General features: G+C 46.3%; 1 protein-coding gene across 1 annotated transcript in view; it reads left to right on the top strand.

The window, feature by feature from the left end:
• LOC138977045 (uncharacterized) overlaps positions 1-21256 on the top strand; it is a 100855-nt gene that overhangs the window by 23744 nt on the left and 55855 nt on the right. Inside the window, exons 6-8 of the mRNA XM_070349949.1 lie at positions 12457-12579; positions 13299-13458; positions 14473-15087. Coding sequence (XP_070206050.1) covers positions 12457-12579; positions 13299-13458; positions 14473-15087 — 898 coding nt within the window. The remainder of the gene's footprint in view (positions 1-12456; positions 12580-13298; positions 13459-14472; positions 15088-21256) is intronic.

The raw sequence follows: 21256 nt of genomic DNA, 5'->3' as shown, positions 1-21256 counted from the left end.
GGTCTGAACCACGCCTTACCGCAGCAGCCGTTTCCGGCAGCTGTCCTTCCGGCTCCCGCCGGAATTAGAGGTCATCCCTTGAGTGCACAGGCTACTGTCACTTCCGGTTTGACTCAAGGTCATACAGGTCATTCCTCGAGTGCACAGGCTACTGTCACTTCCGGTTTGACTCAAGGTCATACAGGTCATTCCTCGAGTGCACAGGCTACTGTCACTTCCGGTTTGACTCAAGGTCATACAGGTCATTCCTCGAGTGCACAGGCTACTGTCACTTCCGGTTTGACTCAAGGTCATACAGGTCATTCCTTGAGTGCACAGGCTACTGTCACTTCCGGTTTGACTCAAGGTCATACCTACAGGTTTCCGGGCTTCAGCCCTCACTCTGTGCAGCAACAGATCTGGCATAGCGCCGCTGTTTCAGCTGCACTTCCGACTCTAAACGGATTTTCCGGTTCATTTCCTGCCGCTTCCTCTGGATCGTCAGGGAACGTTGGACACGGTTTGCCCTTCGGGCATACGGGCCTCCGATCTCAGGTGAGCCAGCAGCTGCCACACACTTCGGTGGTGGGGTCTGCTGATGCCTCACGTCCCCCAGCTTCGGTTTTTGACTCTGCTCAGCTTCCTCTTAGTCAGGATATGAGTTCGGTTGACTTCCAGCAGGACGGACTTCAGTCTTCCGGCCTCTTTATGCAGCGTCCTTTCTTGGGTTCTGGTGGCTTTGCGCCACCCCCCTTCGTTGGTCGCTTCGGACTCCAGGTCCGTTGACGATGAGCAGACGCTCTCGGGGGCTCCGGCCAGCTTCAAGGTTGCCCTTGAGGCTGCCGCGGAGGTCACGTCCCGCTATTTTCCGGAAGGATCTGCGTCGTCGGCAAAGCCCTCTGTGGCCGCGCATTCAGCGATGGCTGACTTCCGGTTGGCGAAGGAGGAAGATAGCTACTTCCGGTTTCTTGAGTTGCCCTCAGTGGCGTTTCAGTTCTCAAGGTTTTTCGCCAAGACCATGCCTTCCGGCAGTGGTCTCCCTTCGGTCTCAGTTCCGTTGCTGGTTCCGCACGGTTCAGCTCCGGAACTGGCACTGGAATATCTCGCCTCTCCTGCTCAGGCTTCCTCCTTCGTGCCCCCCGCGGCTCAGAGGAAGTTGCCTATGCCAAAGTTGTCCCGGAACTTACTTTCGCTGTTTGCCCTTCCGCGTGCACCTTTGCAGGTCACACCGGAACTTCTCCCGCTTCTCACGAAGCCCTTGAAGAAGGACTCTTGTTTGCTTCTTTCTGAGCGGACTCTTTCCTCTTCTGTAGAAGTTGGCAGACAGCTCTTGGAACTTAGTTCCATTTCGGAGACGCTCCTTAGAGCCCTTTCTCTGGCTCTTACGAAGTCCTTGGTGCCCTTTACTCTTAGTAAAGAGCAGGATGCGGAAGACATCTCCACTCTTCTCTCGACACTTGCTAGGGTGAACGAAGAGCAGATGAGGTTGTCCTCTCTGCACTATGCTCACACGGCACGTGCAGAAGGGACTTGTTCCTTGCCCACTCCCAGGTCACTGAGGAGTCGACAAGGAACACCCTCCGTTCGTCGCCCTTTGTCGAGGGCTCTCTCTCTTCTGCCACCTGGCCTCTGATGCCAGGAAGCAGGAGATTGAGAGCAACAGAGACACTCAGTTCTCTTCCTTTGCTCTTCAGTCACTGAAGCAGCAGAAGCAGGCCGCGCCTAAGCAGGCTCAGTCTAAGCAGACTAAGACCTCCGTTCAGCCGCACCCTGCTTCCCGCAAGAGGCCTCATGCCCCTTTCTGTGGTTCGGGCAAGAGGTCGTCTTCGGGCGGGGGTAGAGGCGCGTCCCAGGGCAAGCCTCACCCCATATGAGGTGGAATTTGCTGTCGTCTTTTGCCCTTCCGCGTGCGCCTTTGCCGGTCACGCCGGAACTCCTTCGGTTTTGTACGAAGCCTTTGGGGAACGATTTGAGTCCCCTGCTCTCTGAGCGGACTCTCTTCCCCTCTGAGGAAGGGGCAGACAGCTTTTGGAACTTGCCTCCTTTTAGGAGACACTCCTTTACGGAGTCCTTGGCGACCTTTACTCTCAGTAAGAGCAGGACGCAGGGGACGCTTTCTCCACCTTGGCTAGGGTGAATTTAGAACAGAGGAGGTCGTCCATGCACAATGTCAATGCGGTCATGTACAGATGGCACTTGTTCCTCGCCCATTCCTAGCTTTATGCGGAATCAACGAGAGACTCCCTTAGTTCTTCACCCTCGGTGGATGGGTCTCTCTTCGGCTTCCCGGCTTGGAGGCCAGGAGGTTGGAGATAGAGACTCATAGGGACCTTCAGGTCTCTTCTTTTGCTCTTCAAGCTTTGAGGCAGCAAAACAGGCTCTACCTAGCAGACTCAGCCCTTTCAGGCTAAGTCCTCAGCTCAGGTTTAACCGGAGAGGTTGTTTCTTTCACAGACGTTGTAGTCTGTGTTATCGGAACAACAGATGGCCTAAGGGCATCCGGGTTTTTTAGCCTCAGCTGGTGCAACAGCCATTCCTTCCGTCGGCGGTGGTGGTTGTTGCTTTCTCTTATGAACTTGGTCCTAGTTGGTCTTTCGCTGAGTCTGACTCTGTCTTTCTCTAGCGATCGGACTTGTTCTGGTGTTTCGTCCAAACTTAAGGTTTACTTGAGTTGGCCTCGGAAGTTACATTCAGATTTTGGCAATGCATGGTGTGGAGTCATTCTTGTGGCCTATCACTTTTCTCAGCTTCGTTGGCTACTCCTCTCCTTTCGGCAGAGGTCTAGTTAATGTTCCGGTTTTCTTGGTGCGGGCTTTAGTCCAGCATCTTTTATGGCCAATCTACGGGCGTTATGGCTCCCAGCCTTAGCCTGTGTAATAGTCTCCTGCCTGGCACGGGCGACTACGGTCCCCGTGTCTTTAGATTTGGTCTCTTCCTCTTCTCCCTCATCCCGACATGAGGCGAGTCGGGTCGACTTCCGGTGGGTTGGGTTGCCAGTGGTACGGTCACCCTTCTACCACTTGCAACTATTACTGACGTTTGCCTGTTGTTTTCCGTGTCTGATTCTCGGTTTTGAGGTAATCAGACGTGTTTGGCGTTTCAGCCAAACTCAGGAATTTTTTTTTCTGGGTTTGGTCTGCCGCGAATTCTACTTCGGGCCCTTTTCCCTGAGAACTCTCGTTCTAACACTGGTTGGCTTCACGGTTTTCCGTTTTTCCTTTCCAGTCTTGTTTTCTGTTTTGGGTTCTTGATTTTCATTCAATTACCTACAAGCAGACTGCTCTGCGAACACTCTGACTTTTCGTCATTTTGTTTAGGGTCACCGGTCACATCCGGCTTTGGCCACCGTGATCTCCGCATTTCCGGTGGCTTACGCTTTATCGTAGGCCGCTGCTTCCTCTTTTTACCTCTCTCTATGCTTCCGTATGGACTGGTAGAGGACTACGGGTGACCGTCTCCTTTGAGATTTTCTCTTTGAGTTGGACTCTGGTATCTTGTACTCAGTTGTCTCTCTCTCTTTCTTGGAGATGGGTCACTCCTTCCTGGAGCTGACTGGTATCTCTCAGGCCTTTCGGGCCTCACTCCATCCCAAGGTTTATATACTTTGGCATGATTGTCTTACGGTCTCCGTGAAGGTTGGTCCTTTTCATTTATGAATGGCCAACCTTACGCATGGTCGTTTCCAGGGTATTGGCATTTCCTTCCAATAGTAAGGGGGGGGGGGGGGGCAGCTTGTCTGTCCCTCTACTCGGCTCGGGTTTATTCAAGACTTGAGCCCCTTTCTGGGCTGTTTTTCGGTTCAGGAGATTGGAAGAAGTGCTGTTGTCTTTTGCAACTTTTGCTTGAGAGTCATCGCGCCGTCATCAGGATGGTTCTCGGTCCTTTTCTGTCTGTCGGCAGTGGGCCAGTTCCTGTCAGTTTTTTGGCAAGGCTTTAGAGTGGCTCGGGATCTCCCCACCACCTTTGTTAAAGCTTTCTTTTTCTTCCCCTTCTGCTCGGCCCGAGCTCATGTTTCTAGGGCCCGGGCCTCCTCCTCGGCCGTTTTACGGTCTAGGAGGTTGGTTGACGTCCTGCGCTTAGTTTACTGGCGCTCAGATTTTGTACTTATCGGGTTTCCGATTCTTATTGCTGCCTTCTGCCAGGATGGATCATGGTCCATTCCTGACTTGGCGGTGGCTGGATGATGCCTCTCCAGTTTTTTGAGTGAGTTTGAACTTTTTTGATCTTACCCACCACCTTGTTGGAGTTATCTGCTATTATGTGATTCGGAGTAAGAATATGTAATTTAATCGAAAATTTTTAATTAAATTTTCATTTGATTAATATACTTACCCGAATCACATAGGTAATTCCCTCCCGCCTGCCCCGCTTTATAGTTTCTTAGTATTCTATAAGTCGATTGATGGTTATCACGTGGTAGGCACCTATGGTGACGTAGTTCACCCACTAATGGGAGGCAACCGCGGGTGGCAAGTACCATGGTGCTGTCACTTTTTTAGTTGGGGTTGCTTCCCTTATACCTAGACGGGTAGCTTTTATCAGACCTAAGCATCTCGAAGTGTGTCAATGCTATTATGTGATTCGGGTAAGTATATTAATCAAATGAAAATTTTATTAAAAATTTTCGATTTCACAAAAAGTTATTGAAATTAAGCAAAATAACTGATATTTCCAAAAAATTCAAACATTTTTCCATCAGAAAATCTTCATCACAAAGGCTTACAATTTTTTTCAATTTTTCGTGATTGTTCAGGTAGATGTGCCCCCTAAGTGGCCACCCGATCCCCCAGAACATCCATTAGCCTGTCTGAAGTGATTTATTGCATGCCTGACTAGCCATTCTGACTGGTTACTGAATGTACCTTGAATCATAGACAATTTATCCTGGACCGCCAACTAGCTCTCTCTCCGCTCTTTCTCTCTATTACGAGGTAGCGGCCTCTCGCATTTAGGAACCTACGCTTAGAAGCCTTTCAGAAATCAGGGGGGCGTGATATCCGGTGTCGATTGTAAACATGGACGAAGTTGCCGAGGTAAGTTCTGAAAATGCTAAAATAAACTCAGCAAAAGTGCATATGGAACATGTTTTTCGATGAGTTTCGTTAAGTTTAGTTTGGAGTTTTGGAAAATCCAGTTCATTGTCACCTCCCATTGTCACAAATAACTGGAGCGTGCTTTCTTTTCACTGTCTTCGAATCGCTGGCCTTTCAAACCGGACGCGACGCGCCCCTGAAAGTCAAGAGTCGTAACCTCGAAGGGTCACGTGATGAGTTGGCGGTCCAGGCTATTTGGTCTATGCTTGAATACAGCACGTGGCATGGCCACCGAACCGTGTGTGTGTTTGTTTTAGCCGTGCTGCATAAGTCCAAGACATTAAACGTTCTTGTTCTTGTTCTGACAGCCCGACATGTACAAAAAAACAAACTAACAAAATCATCGGTAAAAGGTCTTTCGCTTTTTTTCTCGTGCTCCAAGAATGTCATCGCGATATAATCGAATTCGCGATGTAGTTGAATCCCCCTGTACTTGTATACATTTACTGTTGGTGTGACTAAAATACTCATGTATGAATGTCTGCCAATATAATATCTTTTTCTTCGCCACATCAGTCATTTACAGGTACATTAAATTACATATTACTTACTCCGAATACCGCCCTGATATGGCCCTTCGTGGTCGGCTGGGCGTTAAGCAAACAAACAAACAAACAATTACTCCGAATCACATATATGCATTGACCTAGTCTTAGATGTTTATCGTCTGAAAAATCCGCTACCCGTCAAGTTAAGGGAAGCAACCCCTCACAAAAAACACTGACTCAGTGAGTTAGTCAGTTGGTTAGTCCATGGGGGTTGTCTACCCTGCCACAGGTGGCGCCGCCAACTACCGGTGTGAACACACGTGGTCGTATCATACGACTTTTTCAGATCAACGGATGAGGTCGTCAAATTTTTCACTCCGGTGACTGTTGTGCTTTGCCTTTGAGCAAGGGACCTACCTGTCACCTGCCCGTCTTCTGCTCACCTGTTGGGTGAGATCTTTCCTTTTTGTTTTGGCTTTGGTATTTTGACCGAATTTACTTCACTGTTCTACTGGTATTAATATTACACAGTAGCATGTTGTTTACTTTTTCAGTCAGCAATGGCTGACTCTGACAAGGGTGAACGCTCGAAGCTAAAGGTCAAAAGTACTCCCAGTAAAAGCGCTTCTGAGAGTAAGAAGAAACCGGCCGAGCCCATTGTTCTTTTATCAGATGCTGATAATAATACAGCAGACTTCCACTAACTCGCGGTCCACTAAATCGCGAATTCAGCTATATCGCGGAGACCTCTTGGACCCGCCAAAAAACAGGACCGACCTTTTAAAAAAAATTTAATTTTTTATTTTGTTTACAAAATTAGTCACGTAAAGGCCAAAAAATAGTACAGATCATGAAAAAAATTTCTATCATAACCATGCTATCTCTCTCTGGGTCCGATGGCCTTTCATCATGCAGTAAATTGTCATTTCATCTTATCAGTCTCTCTCTCTTTCTCTCCCTCAGTCTCTCCAAATAGTGTTGTACGTGTGTGTGTGTGTTTTCAGGTTGTGTACATTACGGGTTGATCGAGACCTGCGAACAAAAGAAAAACAAACCTTTCACGCGCACGTGCCCCACTCAGTCAAGAACTTTCATACCACGATCGGTATCGTCAAATTGGCCACGTGCCTATAGAGGTTAAGTGTCTGACCAGTCAGTATGGCCAGTTGAACACTCGAGTCCAGCTAATTGCGATCTCTGCTAGACGGTCCGGGTGGCCACAGGCGCCAATCAAGTGCTTAAACTGCGCTTCAGTCTTCTGCAATCTAGTCAGGCATGCAATTTAACACTCGAGTCCCGCTAATCGCGATCTCAGCTAGACGCCCCGGATTTTCTACAGGCGCCATGAAGTGCTTCAGCTTCTTGCGTTATAGCAGGTGGCAGAAAAAGCAAACAATCAAAGAAGAAATCTACATGCTTTCTGCCAAAGACAAAACGCGTGTCAACTCAGACTCGCACAAAGCAAAACAAAACAAAAAAAGCTTATCCATGTAACTGACACATCAAAAAATGTAAACGTCAACCAATGATTTTGATCCACCAATCATTCTGATCTAACTATCGTTGGTGTCAAATAGTATGTTGTCAATATAAGACCAGCGCTAAACCCAACATGTATACATTACACGATTGCAAATGAGAGAAAGCTAGACCAACCATACAACGGGCACGTAAGCGCAGAAAAGACTGTGTGTGATAAAGTGTCTGTGTGTCAGAGACAGTGTGTGTGTGTGCGTGCATGCGTGTTGATAAAGTAACAAGTGCGCGTTTCCAAACGAAATAAAATAATGTGGTAATTCACCATGACTTGCGTTCTGTTCATTGTCAGTTAGTGTGTGTGTGTGCGTGCAGCAGTGAGTCGCTATACGCGTACAGTGTACGTCTGTGTCTGATTAACTAGTAAGTTTGTGACGACGTACGAGTCAGAGAAAAACTTAGAAAAGAAATCGTCATCTGCTGATAAAAGAAAACATGTCATCGCAGTTAATCTTTTGAGAACTTAGTTGCCAACAGAAGCGTCACACTTGCGAGAAACGCAGTAACACATACACATGAACATTGTAGCACAACCACATGCCAGGTGTGCGTGCGCACATGCACACACACACGCACACACACACATGCACTCACATGGCAAACGCACACACGCCAACGTGACGCTCACAGGCTTTTTGTGACCAACAAGGGAAATAACCACGTTTTTCTCGGACTCGGAAGAGAACGCGGTTTCTTCCCTTTAATTGGACCCCAAACTGCATCGCGAATCGGATATATCGCGATCAAAAATCTTTGGACCCCAAAGACCGCGAGTTAGTGGAAGTCTGCTGTACTCTTTTCTCGGGTCATATTTCGTCTCCTGGTGAAGCTAACGTTGTTTCGGCAACACAATCTACTTCACCGGCCATTTTGCCACCAGAGCATTCTTCTCTGGTGGCGTCGTTGCTCTCTTCTCTTCTTCCAGAAATTCGAGACATGGTTTGGATACGCATGTCCCCTCGGGGACTCAGTCAATGCATGGTCACTCCATGCAAGGTACGTGTGCTCCGCCCTCAGTCGTTCGCTCAGGCTTCGCAGAGGGACAGGAACACGGACTGGCCCTCGGGCATGGCTTCCGGCCGCAGTCCACGCAGCGATTGTCACGTCCGGCTTCGGCCACAGTGACTTCACACTTCCGGTTGATGACACACAACAGGAAGTCGCTGCCTCTTCGTACCACCTCCCTCTGCACATGCATGGGCTGGTACAAGAGAACATCCGGTCAGTTGAGCCTACCGTTTCCGGTTACACCGACTGCACTGCTGTGTCTGGGAATGCTGATTACGGTCATTCTATGCCCTGTCAAGCTCCCCATGGGCTTTCTTCTCTGGGTGTTAGTGACTCTGCTTCCGTTCTTGACTTTCAGTCAACAACAGTTGAGTCCGCACGTACCACATTTCCGTCCAAGCTTCGAGACGCCATCGAACTTGCGGCGGAAGTCACATCCAGGTACTTTCCCGAAGGCGCGTCGTCATCGGCACCCTCTGCCTCTGGCCCGCCTTCGGCAGCCGATGATTTTCAGGCAGCAAAGGAGGATTCTCATTACTTTCGGTTTGAGGAATCTCCTTCGGTGGCCTTTCACATGGCTCAACTGTTGGTTAAACCCGCCCCCACGGGCAGCGGTCTAGCACAGGTGCCTGTTCCACTGCTGTTGGTCCCTCTGGGGAGAGTACACAAGAGGCCTTTTCAACTAGCTCTGAAATCTCTTGTGGACTTCCATATCACCAATTGGAACGCTCTAGTCCCTCTCCAGAACTGGTTCCACGCCACGACCCTTCAGTGGATGGAACCAGAATGGATCTGTCAGGGTGTTCCGATCATGTTGCCTCCTCCCGACACAGACCTCGTCACAGACGCTTCTCTGTCGGGATGGGGTGCTCACACAGCCCTCTTCACGGCTTCCGGCCAGTGGGCACCACTCCAGAAGCTCTGGCATATCAACCTGCTAGAGCTGGAGGCAGTGGCTCTCGCACTCGTGAAGTTCCTCCGAAAACGGCGTATGGCTGCCTAAATGGCGGGGTAAAAAACGGTCATACAAGTAAAATTCCATTCGTGCAAAAAACACGAGTGTACGTGGGAGTTTCAGCCCACGAACGCAGAAGAAGACAGAAGAAGCACTCGTGAAGTTTCTCCCGGTTCTCCAAGGCAAGCATGTCCGTCTGTTTACAGACAACACGACAGTGGCAGCCTATGTGAACAAGCAGGGTGGCTCCCGGTCGCCCTCGCTTTTGAACAAGACTTGCGAAGTGTTGATCTGGTGCCAACAACACCAGATCTCGCTCACCGCAAATTACCTTTCCGGGAGTCAACACTCTGGCAGACGCTCTCAGTCGTTCAGGCCGCGTCCTGCAGTCAGAATGGACCATCACTCACAGCGCTCTTCTACGCCTGTGGTCCATAGTGCAGAAGCCAATGGTAGACCTCTTTGCGACCAGGTTCTCAAAGAGGCTACCGGTATTTGTGTACCCCTTTCCAGATCCAGAAGCTTGGGAAACCAATGCTCTGGAAATCTCCTGGAAAGGACTGGAAGCATACGCCTTTCCCCCCTTCCCGTTGCTCGGACGAGTCAGCAGGAAGGCGGACCTAGAAAAGCCGTCCCTGCTTCTGGTTGCCCCGCTCTGGCCAGCTCAGGCATGGTTTCCGGATCTACTACGGCTGGCACACGGTCCACCTATTCCTCTTGCCCTGGCAAGAGGAGAGCTGGTCCAGCCAAGAACGGGTGTTCCGCACGAAGAGCCTCAGTTCGCTCAACCTTCACGTGTGGAGGTTGTTCGATCAGCATTGAGACGCTCAGGTGCCACGGACTTGACGCTCGACTTGGTTCAGAAGGCTCACAGAGCATCCACCTCTTCGGTGTATGCATCTCATTGGGCAGCATGGTCCAAATGGTGCCTGGAGAAAGGCTTGAGCTCGGTCTCTCCCTGATCAGTTCATGTAGCCAATCATCTGGCTTTCCTTTCTTCGCAAGGCAGTTCTGCTGCCTCACTTAGAGTGAGACGCTCTGCAATCTCTTCTACTTTGAAGCAGATTGGTCACTCCATCAATGGCGGAATTATCTGGGGCGTCATCAAGGGCGCTGCCCTGAACGAAGCCAGAGACCGCACTCCAGTCCCTAAGTGGGACCTGTTTTTGGTCCTCGAATACTTGCGTTCGTCTGACTTTGAGCTGCTACAGGCAGCGAGTCTGACCAATTTAACTAGAAAGGCGCTATTCCTACTGTTACTAGCTACTGCACGTAGAGGCAGCGAGGTTCATGCCATTCCTAAGCCTCATATTGATTCCCGGCCGCCCGGAAGATATCACTCGTGAGTCCGACGGGTCCATTTCACCACACCACCCCCTCCCCCATACACTCACACAGAGACACACAAACAACAAGATTGAGTCTATGTTAACCACTTCTTGTGGCTACTAAACAATAACAACAAACTCCTAATATTTCTTTAAACTTTCTGTAAAAAATGATTTGTATGAATGATGTTGAAAAGAAGAGATAAAAAAATCCTCACGGCAGTGAACGCGCTCACCATGCACTGACATCATACGAAAGCAGCCACACAAACACAGGGGTCGGCCCGCTATTGCGCGGGGCCGCTATTGCGCGAATCTTTAGGGTTAGGGTTAGGGTTAGATTCGCGCAATAGCGGCCCCGCGCAATAGCGGCCCAGCCCCCAAACACAGCACAGAGGCACGTGTGCAGATGCTTTGCGAGAATAAGCTTGAAAACCAGTTTGAATAAAAAGCAGCAGATAGAGCTGCATGTCCTAATCATTCTTCTTGTCTGGCTTTATTGACTGCATGCCGATCTTGTGGCAGTGACTTTTCACTCTTCAGTCCGAAATACACTGTACACAACACCACTCTCCCTCTCCCTCACTGCCTACCCCAAGCCAATGTATTATTAACTGATGCTTGGAAATTGTGTGGAAGAGTACACCTCTCTATTTCTCTCCAATGCTCTTCCTGCTGACAGTGACACCAGACACCCCACTGAGCTTAGCCAGCTGCCCCCCCCCCCTCTCTTTCTCTCCCTTCCCCCAGCCATGTACTGTTTGGGGCTGTGGCCAGAGAGGTGTAAGCTAATTGAGGCCAGCTGCTCTGTTCACTCAGAGCAACTGTGTCTAACTTTTGACAAAGCAAGACAACTGAAGGGTTCACAGATTAGGCAACCCACTCACTGGTCAAGGCTGAGGGGAAACAAGAGTATCTTGTCAATGAAAGAGGTTACACAGACACGTGATGCTGAGAACTGTGGCCGAATTTTCACTCTCTTTCGCTCAGGACCTTCATCTGTTGTTTACGTCCAACAGACAAGAATAAAGGGCATAGTGCATTTTCATGTTGGCATCTTCGCATGTACTCCACTCCTGACCAAAACTACCCCCCCCTACTGATGGGTACACGTGCACTCAAGTTATCAGTGACTGTCATCACGCCTTTGCGGCTGTGACCTTTGTACCAAGAGCTGGACTGCTCTGTTATCGAATTTGTTCTGGTATGACCTGCTGTTGGGACCGAAAATTAGTGTCCACGTTTTGCAGGTGGCCGTTTAAGGGGGAGGGGGGGGGGGGCGCAAATGTCAGGTGGCCACTACGCGGGGGGGCCGTACATTGCAAGGACTGCTGTAGTATTAAAATTCATGAAACAAATGAAAGGCATCTACGGATGTATAGTTACATAATAGACCACACTCATTTGGAATACATTCTGAAAATTCATTATAAAGACATCTTTCTGTACTGATAGAGAGAGAGAGAAAGAGGAGAGAGAGAGAGAGAGATACCGAATCACATAGTTAAGTCCCTCCCTACCATCCCCGCACTATAGTTTCTATGTATTCTTTTAAAGTCGCATGATACGACCACGTGTGTTCACTCCGGTAGTTGGCGGTGCCACCTGTGGCAGGGTAGACAACCCCCATGGACTTAACCAACTGACTAACTCACTGAGTCTGTGTTTTTTGTGAGGGGTTGCTTCCCTTAACTTGAGGGGTAGCGGATTTTTCAGACGATAAGCATCTAAGACTAGGTCAATGCATATATATGATTCGGGTAAGTATATTAATCAAATGAAAATGTATTATTAAAATGTTCGAGTCAAACCTATCTATAACTGCACCCAAAGGACCAACCAAATTGAGACCATATAGACAAGTGGGAAGGTAGCTATGGGAAGGTAAATAATAATACTTTTGAACAAAAATTGTCATGGATCGTTTGGGTGGTTGTTTTTGAGAGGTGGTCGCCAGGGCAGGTTAGGCTGTACTGTAAATGACATGTGGATAAAACATTGTGTGTTTACATGCACTGTTGGTTTACATGCACTGTTGGTGTGACTAAAACTGTTCTGTCTGTTTACAGGTACTGTGGGAGTAGCTAAAACAGTTCTGTATGAAGTGTCAGACAACACCAATCAGGCTTTTCACATGTCTGTCATTTCCATTGCCTGGGGGTCTGGACTCATTCTTGGACCTACACTTGGAGGTATTTTGGGGGGATAATGTTTAATCCAGCATTCTTTGGTCTGGGCTAAACTGTCAATTTATGCTGTAACTTTTTTTGTGTGTGTTTGTTAGTTTGTTTGTTTAAACGTTGTACTTTATCTGTCAGACTCCTAACAGACCACTGAGCTTAAAAAAATAACCTGTTCATTGTATTTGAGGATGTTATAATCTATTTATTGTTTTTTTTTAGTGTTTTAAGGAAAGTGTACCTGTCTCTCTCAAAAAGAGTTAATAAGCAATAAACAAGTTTGATGGATATGATTCAGAGTGAAAAGACAACTATACTTTGAAAAGAAATGACACATAGAAGTCAAAAAGACCTGAAAGAGGACTGATGTTTCTTATTTTGAAACCATGCTAAATGTCAAAGCTCGACACTGAACATTTCAGTCAAGGAACAGAACTGCATCAGTCATCTAATCTGCCACTAATCTGAGCAACGTTATCAGTCTCATCATTTGGAACTGTTCTAGACTGTCACCAATTTTCTCTCACATGTCCAGTTTTCTGTTGTCAAATGAAGGCACTACAGTACATTGTCATTTACAATTTAAAATTGTCAATTTTTCTTTGACATCGATACTATAAATTTGTATTTTTTTAACATGTCCCCTTTGTCACCTGAAAGCACTCTAAAAGAATGTGTACTTACTTTGTGATGTCAACAGCTATATTGATTTTTTTCTCTCACTTTCACAGGATATTTAGCCCTTCCAGCTACCAAGTACCCCAGCATATTTTCTGCTGATGGCTTTTTTGGTGACTACCCATTTGTGCTACCCAGTGTGTGCTGCCTCATTGTGTGTGGGATTGTTTTCATCATCGTCTTTTTCAAATTTCATGAGCCAGAAGTTGTGCTGTAAGTTTTCAGGTGGTGGCCTGTCTACTGTCAAAATGAGTGATTGTGATTTGCACAAAGATGAAAATCAAAGCATTATTACAATCTTGGTCAAAACTTGACAAAATGTAAAAACCCTCAGATCTTGCATCATGTTGAGAACATTGTTGCAAACAGAAACGTCACATCAGCCTGCCATTTCATGGGAACGTTTTGCCACCACACGTTCGAAACGTGAGCGCCTCTGTGACTCCTCTGAAGCTACTGCTCAGGCTCAGGAAAACAAAAATGGTGGCCGTAGTGTTTTGGTTTCATTTTGACAACGCAACTTTCTTTAATACTATGGTTCTAGCGCATGGATTGAACCAATTAAGAGATGGTGAAGGAAGTATTTTAACGGATGTGGTTGTGGGTTGGGGGTGAGGTTGAGTAGTGTGAAGTTTGACATGTGCTGTATAAGTCCAAGAGAGTAAATGTTTTTGTTCACAGTAGATGAGTTATAAAAAAAAGTGCTGTTACAGCCGATATGGAAAGCGTATCTTGTATTTTTTGCATTCTAATGTTAATTTTACCCAAAGTAATGAACTTCAGTGAAGATTTAGAAGCAATATAGATACACAGGAAAGTAATCTCACCTGGACTGAAGACACAAAAAACGAATGCAGATTGATTTCAACTGTGAAGTCTGCTGTGACATTTCACTGAGAAGAATGAAAGAATAACTACAGGATAGGAGAGGTTCAATGACAAACCTGTTTCAGTTAGTTTCGCGTCGGTCTTCTATTCTGTAGTTCTTCTTTTCTTCTTTTAAAGTAATAGGTATCTTGCATGGAGATTCCTAGGTTTTAATGCATGTACTGATGTTGTTTTGTTTCTATGGTCAAGATGAGTTCAATCTCCTTAGTTTCTGCTTTATAACTCTCTCATCTGCAGCTTTTTGGTATTGAAGAAAAGGAATATTGCCCAGGATACTTTCAAGCATGTAATCGTTTAAATTCTGTGTTTTGATGACTTTCTCCTTTGTCTGTGTTACAGGAATACAGAATTGTATGTAGATGCGCGGGAAGAAGCGAAGAAGGATAAGAGTGTAGTTGAAGGAGAGAAACAAGTAGTAAGTAGCACCAGGGACATCTTTCCTTCCCAGCCCTTGCATGGGACCATACAGACGTTCCAGTCCCCCACCTCCATCCCTTCCCACCTCAAAGTCGGCATGTCCCTGGAGACACTGCACTGTGAATCGGACATGGTGTACTACTATGCTCAGCGACAGAGTGAGAAGAGCAGCAATGATCACATGCTGGAGGAGATGACCATGACCAGATCCATGCACAACCTGAGTCCCAGACTGAAGACATCACCAGATGATGACCAGGAGCTGGTACCCATGCTTCGTACACGCAGCTACTCTCATGGTGACCAGTCAAAGCACCGCAAAGTGTTGGAGCTGACAGAGGAGGGTAGAGCTGCAGGTCCTGGTAAGAAGAGTCCGGAAGTGTCTGCCCTGGAGGCTGGAACAAAAGCAGGCTTGGGGAATGGGGCCACTGTCAACCCTGACATTTCCTCAGTGCAAGACAAGAATGTTGAGAAACGATCCAAGATCAGTTCTTGCTGGAGTTCTATACGACACAGTTCTTTCGTGCAGATTTTGAGGTAAGTATGCCTTATTTTACAGTACTACCCCCCTTTTAAGACCTCCGAAAACTTGGGGTGTTGTAAACCTTTGTTGGCGTGTAAACAAAGCATGCCGCCTACTACCGGCACGGTTGGCCTAGTGGTAAGGCGTCCGCCCCGTGATCGGGAGGTCGTGGGTTCGAACCCCGGCCGGGTCATACCTAAGACTTTAAAATTGGCAATCTAGTGGCTGCTCCGCCTGGCGTCTGGCATTATGGGGTTAGTGCATGCTAGGACTGGTTGGTCCGGTGTCAGAATAATGTGACTGGGTGAGACATGAAGCCTGTGCTGCGACTTCTGTCTTGTGTGTGGCGCACGTTATATGTCAAAGCAGCACCGCCCTGATATGGCTCTTCGTGGTCGGCTGGGCGTTAAGCAAGCAAACAAACAAAAAATGCCGCCTACTGTGAGGAACACTGTATGCACGAATGGCGATGACATGCTTGTACCGACGAAACAGGCGACTAAATTTAGGCTACAAGCAAAAAAAATGGCCACTTTCATTGTTTTCCACCATCGTAATGGACGATTTTTTGCGGTCATCGGATTTTTCAAGACAGAACACAACCGTTGAAAGTGCTGGACGAAAAAGAGAAGTTCTTATGAGATTCTCTTCCCTCATCATTTCATTTTGCAACAAATGCTGATGAAATTAGTTAAGAAATAAGAAACTGTTGTTGCCAGGCCTCGGTCTTCGGTCTCTGATGGACCTAGCCTTGTCCGGTCGATGGACCAATAGTTTTTACGTTTTGGTGGTCAACTGACCGATACATATTCGTACAAGGCGGACAAGGTCTGCAATGAATGGAATGGGAGTTGCAAAGTCGGAAAACAAACCCCGATCGAAATGCTCATGTTCGCTACGAGTGAAAATGCACTCAGTGCCGAGTCCGTGTTTGTCGTCATTGACACTCGAGGCTGCGTTTACGGAAATACCCGATCCAGCCGGTGTACCTATTTACCGAAAACGGCGCAAACAGCGGAAAGTTCATCAATATTAATACTACGGCATGGTAATGCGAAGATCAGGCAGGATCCCTACATTCGCACACCGGGCATTGTATTGGAAAGGGTAGGCCAGGAATCAGATAATAAAGTGTTATCATTGTTCAATGGCTTTATTGTCATTTTTGTGTAAAAAGATAGATTTAAACTCCGGACAGTAAGTTATTTTGCATTGCATGTATCAAAGGTATGGCGGTACAATTTGGGCCTATTGTTTTTTTAAAGCCAGGACATTTGGACCTATTGTTTTTTTTTTAGGGAGGTCCAAATGACCTATTGTCTACTTAGGCTGGCAACAACACTGAAGAAAATTGTTTCACCGCAAAGTAGCACTGACCCATGTTTCACAGAAGCCGGTTAAACTTTCAACTTTTCTTCGACAGGTACACTACGAGGGCTGTTCCATTATTTTTTAGAATCAAGACTCCTGGCAATATGGCGTTAAATACAAAATCATGCCGTCAAATAGTGGACTATCGTGAGGCTTGACACAAAAAATGAAGTTCCAGAGTTATTTCGTTTCCATATAATCGACTCAGGAAGTTACTGACCGCGCAATGTATGAGATTGCGCCATAAACCTCAAAATCGCGACTTCCGAGCCATGACATAAAATAGCTACACAATATGGGTTAAAAGATGCCGATTTGCATGCAAGTTTGGTGAAATGTTTTGTGATGAACGCTCTTTGCAGAGCTGTGTTGTAAAACTGGTACAGCAATTTTAAACCCCGAAGCCTCGAAAATGATACCCACCCTGGTCTACTCATTTTATCCCTTATCCTTGAAAACATTAGCGCGGTTGAACAGATAATGAGAAAAGATCCTTATGTCAGTCATGTCTGACTGCTATGCCGCCTAAAGTAGTCGAGGCTTGGCAAAAACACCGTCGAAACACATGTATTCGAGGCCTTTTGCTGCAACATGACAACGCATCTGTGCATACTGCCTTTACGACAAACAATGTCTTGGCACCAAAGGGAGCACTGCTGTTGTCGCATCCACCTTATTTTCTTGACATCTCCCCATGCTAGTTTAGCATGGTCTCGGATTTCAATCACTCCGTCACACATACACACACACACACACACACACAGTAAGCATAGGTGACACTGTGTAAGAAAGCGAGACACTAGATCTAGATCTAGCCTACTTAACCCAATGCCCCCTGACAAAAAAATGGCAGGCAGCCTTCTAAATCCTGAGCAAAGGGAAACTACTCCGCACAACATGCACACATACAAAACAAAACAATTCATATAAAATCATAGAGTACTCACATTTATATAGAAGATGACAGAATAACTCGAGAATACACTATAGTTTCATATGCAAGTATGTTCTGTCCACTTCCGATGTACTAAATGTTGTTTAAAAAAAAAATCCAGCAAGTGTTCTTCAAAAACGTCCAATATATGTTGAAAACTCCCAGAAATATCCTCCCGAAAGTCCTGTTGTCGAATAACAACACCCAGATCGATGTCAGACTCATCCCCTTTCAAAGTAGAAAACCTTCAAAAGGCGTGTCAGAATCGTCATCTGAGTTCCCCATGATCGAACACCATACTTCTAAACCTTCGTTCAACGCCTTTTTGTCAGACAAAAAAATCTCAAACTTTGAAAATTCACAGCTAACACACTATCCCATCGATTCAAACTCTGCAAACGCTAGAATGAAGCAGCCGGAAGGAAGTGCATTAATCACATCCGGTCGCAAGGCCTTATGGGTAAGGCTCAAAGCGAAAGTGAAAGTAGGTGACCTAGTGTTTAGCGGGCCATGCCGGGCGTTTCAGGGATTTCATAGGGCACTTCCGGCGGGCCATGCCGGGCGGTTCAGGGGGCATTGGGTTAAGCCTGTCCTTAATTGAGCCCGTAGTCGACTACACGAAGCTTCGCAAAGTCTTAATACCAAAAACGGCGTGGTATTTTGACCCCAACATCGCTTCTCAAGTTTTGACATGCGAAGCTTCGCCGTAGCTCGCAACGAAGTTTTTGTTTTTTTGGTAAGAAGAGTGCTTTTTGATTCAAGATGGACGACGAAATCAGACTCAATACCATAGTGAAGAATGCACTTATCGACTTTGGTCGATATCGACTAACCTCCTACCTGTATTATTTCATACTGCGATGCATTGACATGTCGAATTAAACTCGAAATCCCAGTGCTCACGCCAACTGGTCCCGGCCGTGCTCAGTCAACGAAATAGAACACATACAATTAACTTACGTCATCATCAAGTACGTAAAGTACAATTTGTGACGTAAAGTACTCAGAAAGAAGCACACCACGCGCTGGTCGAGACTACGTGCATGCGCTTTCTGACTAATAAGATTTGAGACGCCAAGACATGAAAAGATAACTCTCTTTTCCGCCATAGTGCCTTCCAACTAGTCTCGGCCCGCTCAAAATAATGAGCCAAAATGACCGAGACTTTCAGTAATTCCTTCGCGTGACGTCTAACCCTCTTACGCCATAATGTGACGTCTTCAAATGACGAAATGTTAAAGTTTCTACCACAGACATACACACGCACACACGCACACACACACACACGCACAGACAGACAAAGTTACGATCGCATAGGCTACACTTACGTGAGCCAAAAAGGTATGTCCAATGGCACGTGTGTGTGCTGTTTTCAGGTAATAGCACCGCCCTCCCTCCCCCCTCATGTATTGTATGGCCTATACCATGGGTCATAGATTTTTACGAAATGGAAATCTAAAACATCTAAAATATATATTGATTCAAACACATATTGTAACTAAATGACAACCTATGCCTGGGTTAGAAAACAACCAAAGAATGCAGCGTTGAAAGAGCGAAAATCCTGCACTGCAGTTCAGCCGTGGCGTGTCAAGACTCAAATGAAAATGGCGGGGGAGACTGAGAAACGTGGCGAATAATGTTGCAAATTCTCTATCTCTATAGTATAACCCCTGTGGCAGAATACAGCAAGGATAGGAACACTATAAGAAAGTTTTACAGACTGATCAATGGGATTTACCTGTAGAGCCAGTTGTAGGATCCAGCAGTCGATCAAAGATATGGAGTCGATGCAACACGCGGCAGATTTGACAGCTGCCCCCGAGTGATGTCCCCGCTTTGGGTCTGACTAAAGACTGTGCGACCGCACGCGACCTTGCACTACCTTGCAGGGCCTCGATCAAACTAAAGCATGTACGTGTAATATTTTTTATATATCCAGTATCTTCACAACATTATCATACTTTGTACCGAGTTTTAAGTCAGAGAAATAAAACACACGGCTAGGTTCGTCTGGGGTGCAGTCGCGTAGTGTTTAGTCAGACGGTTCGCTTTCGGCCAATGGGATAGCTGGGATATTTGGTCTGCTACGAAATTTTTCGCCGAAAAGCCTCAAAAGGCCATTTCGCTTTCGAACTCGTTAATCTAACCCGGCGCATCGTGTTCAGCGCGATCCGATCCTACGGGAAAAACCGTGGGACATGGGCCAAATCGGCGGGGTTTGGTAGGCGATACGTCCACACGGCGAAAAAGCCCACGCGTATTATAATATAGATGAGGTTTTATTATACTGCAGACGCGAAAAAACCACCCTTTAACTCATTCGGGGCGCGTCTAAATTGTCCCCCGTGTTCCCTCCCGGCGCACAATTTTGACCCAAAAAATCAAAAAAAATCAACAACACAAGATAACCTTACTTACCTTACATTTTTGCAAAGATTGAAACTTGCTCTTTTAGAAAATATATGAAACATTTGAAAGAACATACCTTTTGTTGTCTTCACATCCAGTCAAACTACCTCTTTGAAGCAAAAAAAAACAAAAACAATTTCTATGTCATGGGTTCATCATACACAATGTCATGATCGACACTTTCATTGTCCGAATCATCATCCAAATCATCGTCCATTGGCACAAACTTGTCACCAGAATCTAAAATATCATCTCCACTATCATCATCACTAAGGTCAAGATCAGAACCGTCATGAATAACAAGTTCTAGCACTCTTTTCAAGTTAATACGTCTTGTAGCAGAACGATTCGCCATCTTAGAAAAGTCAAAACATGTGGGTCGCACACCGTCAAAAAAATCAAACATTATTCCCAACAATTGAAGGGAAGGAACTGTTTACAGTGAATGGTACCACTGTAGGCAGGCAGAAGTTTACTGCGGGGGTTGTTTCCCTTGGTCAGCGGGGCCGTCCACACCGTTAAAAATTTGTTACATACGTCGAATCGTAACATCCGAGGTGCCGGCAACGCAAAGCACAGCTGTCGGATTAGGAAGTCTGATACAACGCGAATGAGTTAACCCCCAAACAAGGACTACTTCTCCCCAAATCATTGTTTCTTTCTTTGCTTTTTGTGCTTAAAATCAAATATCATTTTCAGTTTTTGTGATGCATATTTAAAAAAATTTAAATCTAATCATTATCAGTCACTTTCAGCTTTAGAAGTTAAACTAAAAACCCTGTTGCTAGGGATTTTTTTGCAAATTTACTCCTGTTACCTTCACACCTGCTTTTCTCAAAATGGCCGCTGGAGTTTTAGCCAACTTTAAATTGCTATATCTCATCAATGCTAAACAATAGACACTTTTAATAAAGACCATCTGAAAGCTTGTTATCTTCTCTTTCAAGGGATACCAAAAAGTCCAAATGTCAAAAATGACACTTTGTTATCCTTTTGTGGGAGTGGGTCGCATATGTTGTCTACGTTGACGTTTTCTCAAAATATGGAGTGTTGTTTGTCGGAATATCGATAAGTAAGAAATGGGCAAGAAAATAAAGATATGTTATATTTTGGTGAAAATATAAGCAATGCCAATAACCCATTTGTCTGTAATTTCATGCAAATATTCACACACACACAAGACTACTGTAGTACAGTGGTACCTGCGATGAAAGGACACCCTTGGGACCAGCAAAAAGTGTCCCTACATTGCAGGTGGCCTGTCATGACAGGTTTATTTTGGTAGAGATAATAGACAAAAGGACCTCAGAATGTGTCCTTTAAAGGGAGGTGTCCTCTCATCAGAGGGACCACACATCGCAGGTACCACTGTAGTTTAAAAGCAGCTGACAGGTGATGTCCCACTTTTCCCCGGTACACAGCAGTACCATGGCACTGTACACAAAGCTAAAATGGTGGGCAGTCCA

Source organism: Littorina saxatilis, linkage group LG9, assembly GCF_037325665.1.
Source record: "Littorina saxatilis isolate snail1 linkage group LG9, US_GU_Lsax_2.0, whole genome shotgun sequence".
In the NCBI taxonomy this organism is placed as follows: Eukaryota; Metazoa; Mollusca; class Gastropoda; order Littorinimorpha; family Littorinidae; genus Littorina; species Littorina saxatilis.
Note: the sequence above shows the minus strand (reverse complement) of the source record. Positions and strands in the feature narration are given on the sequence as shown.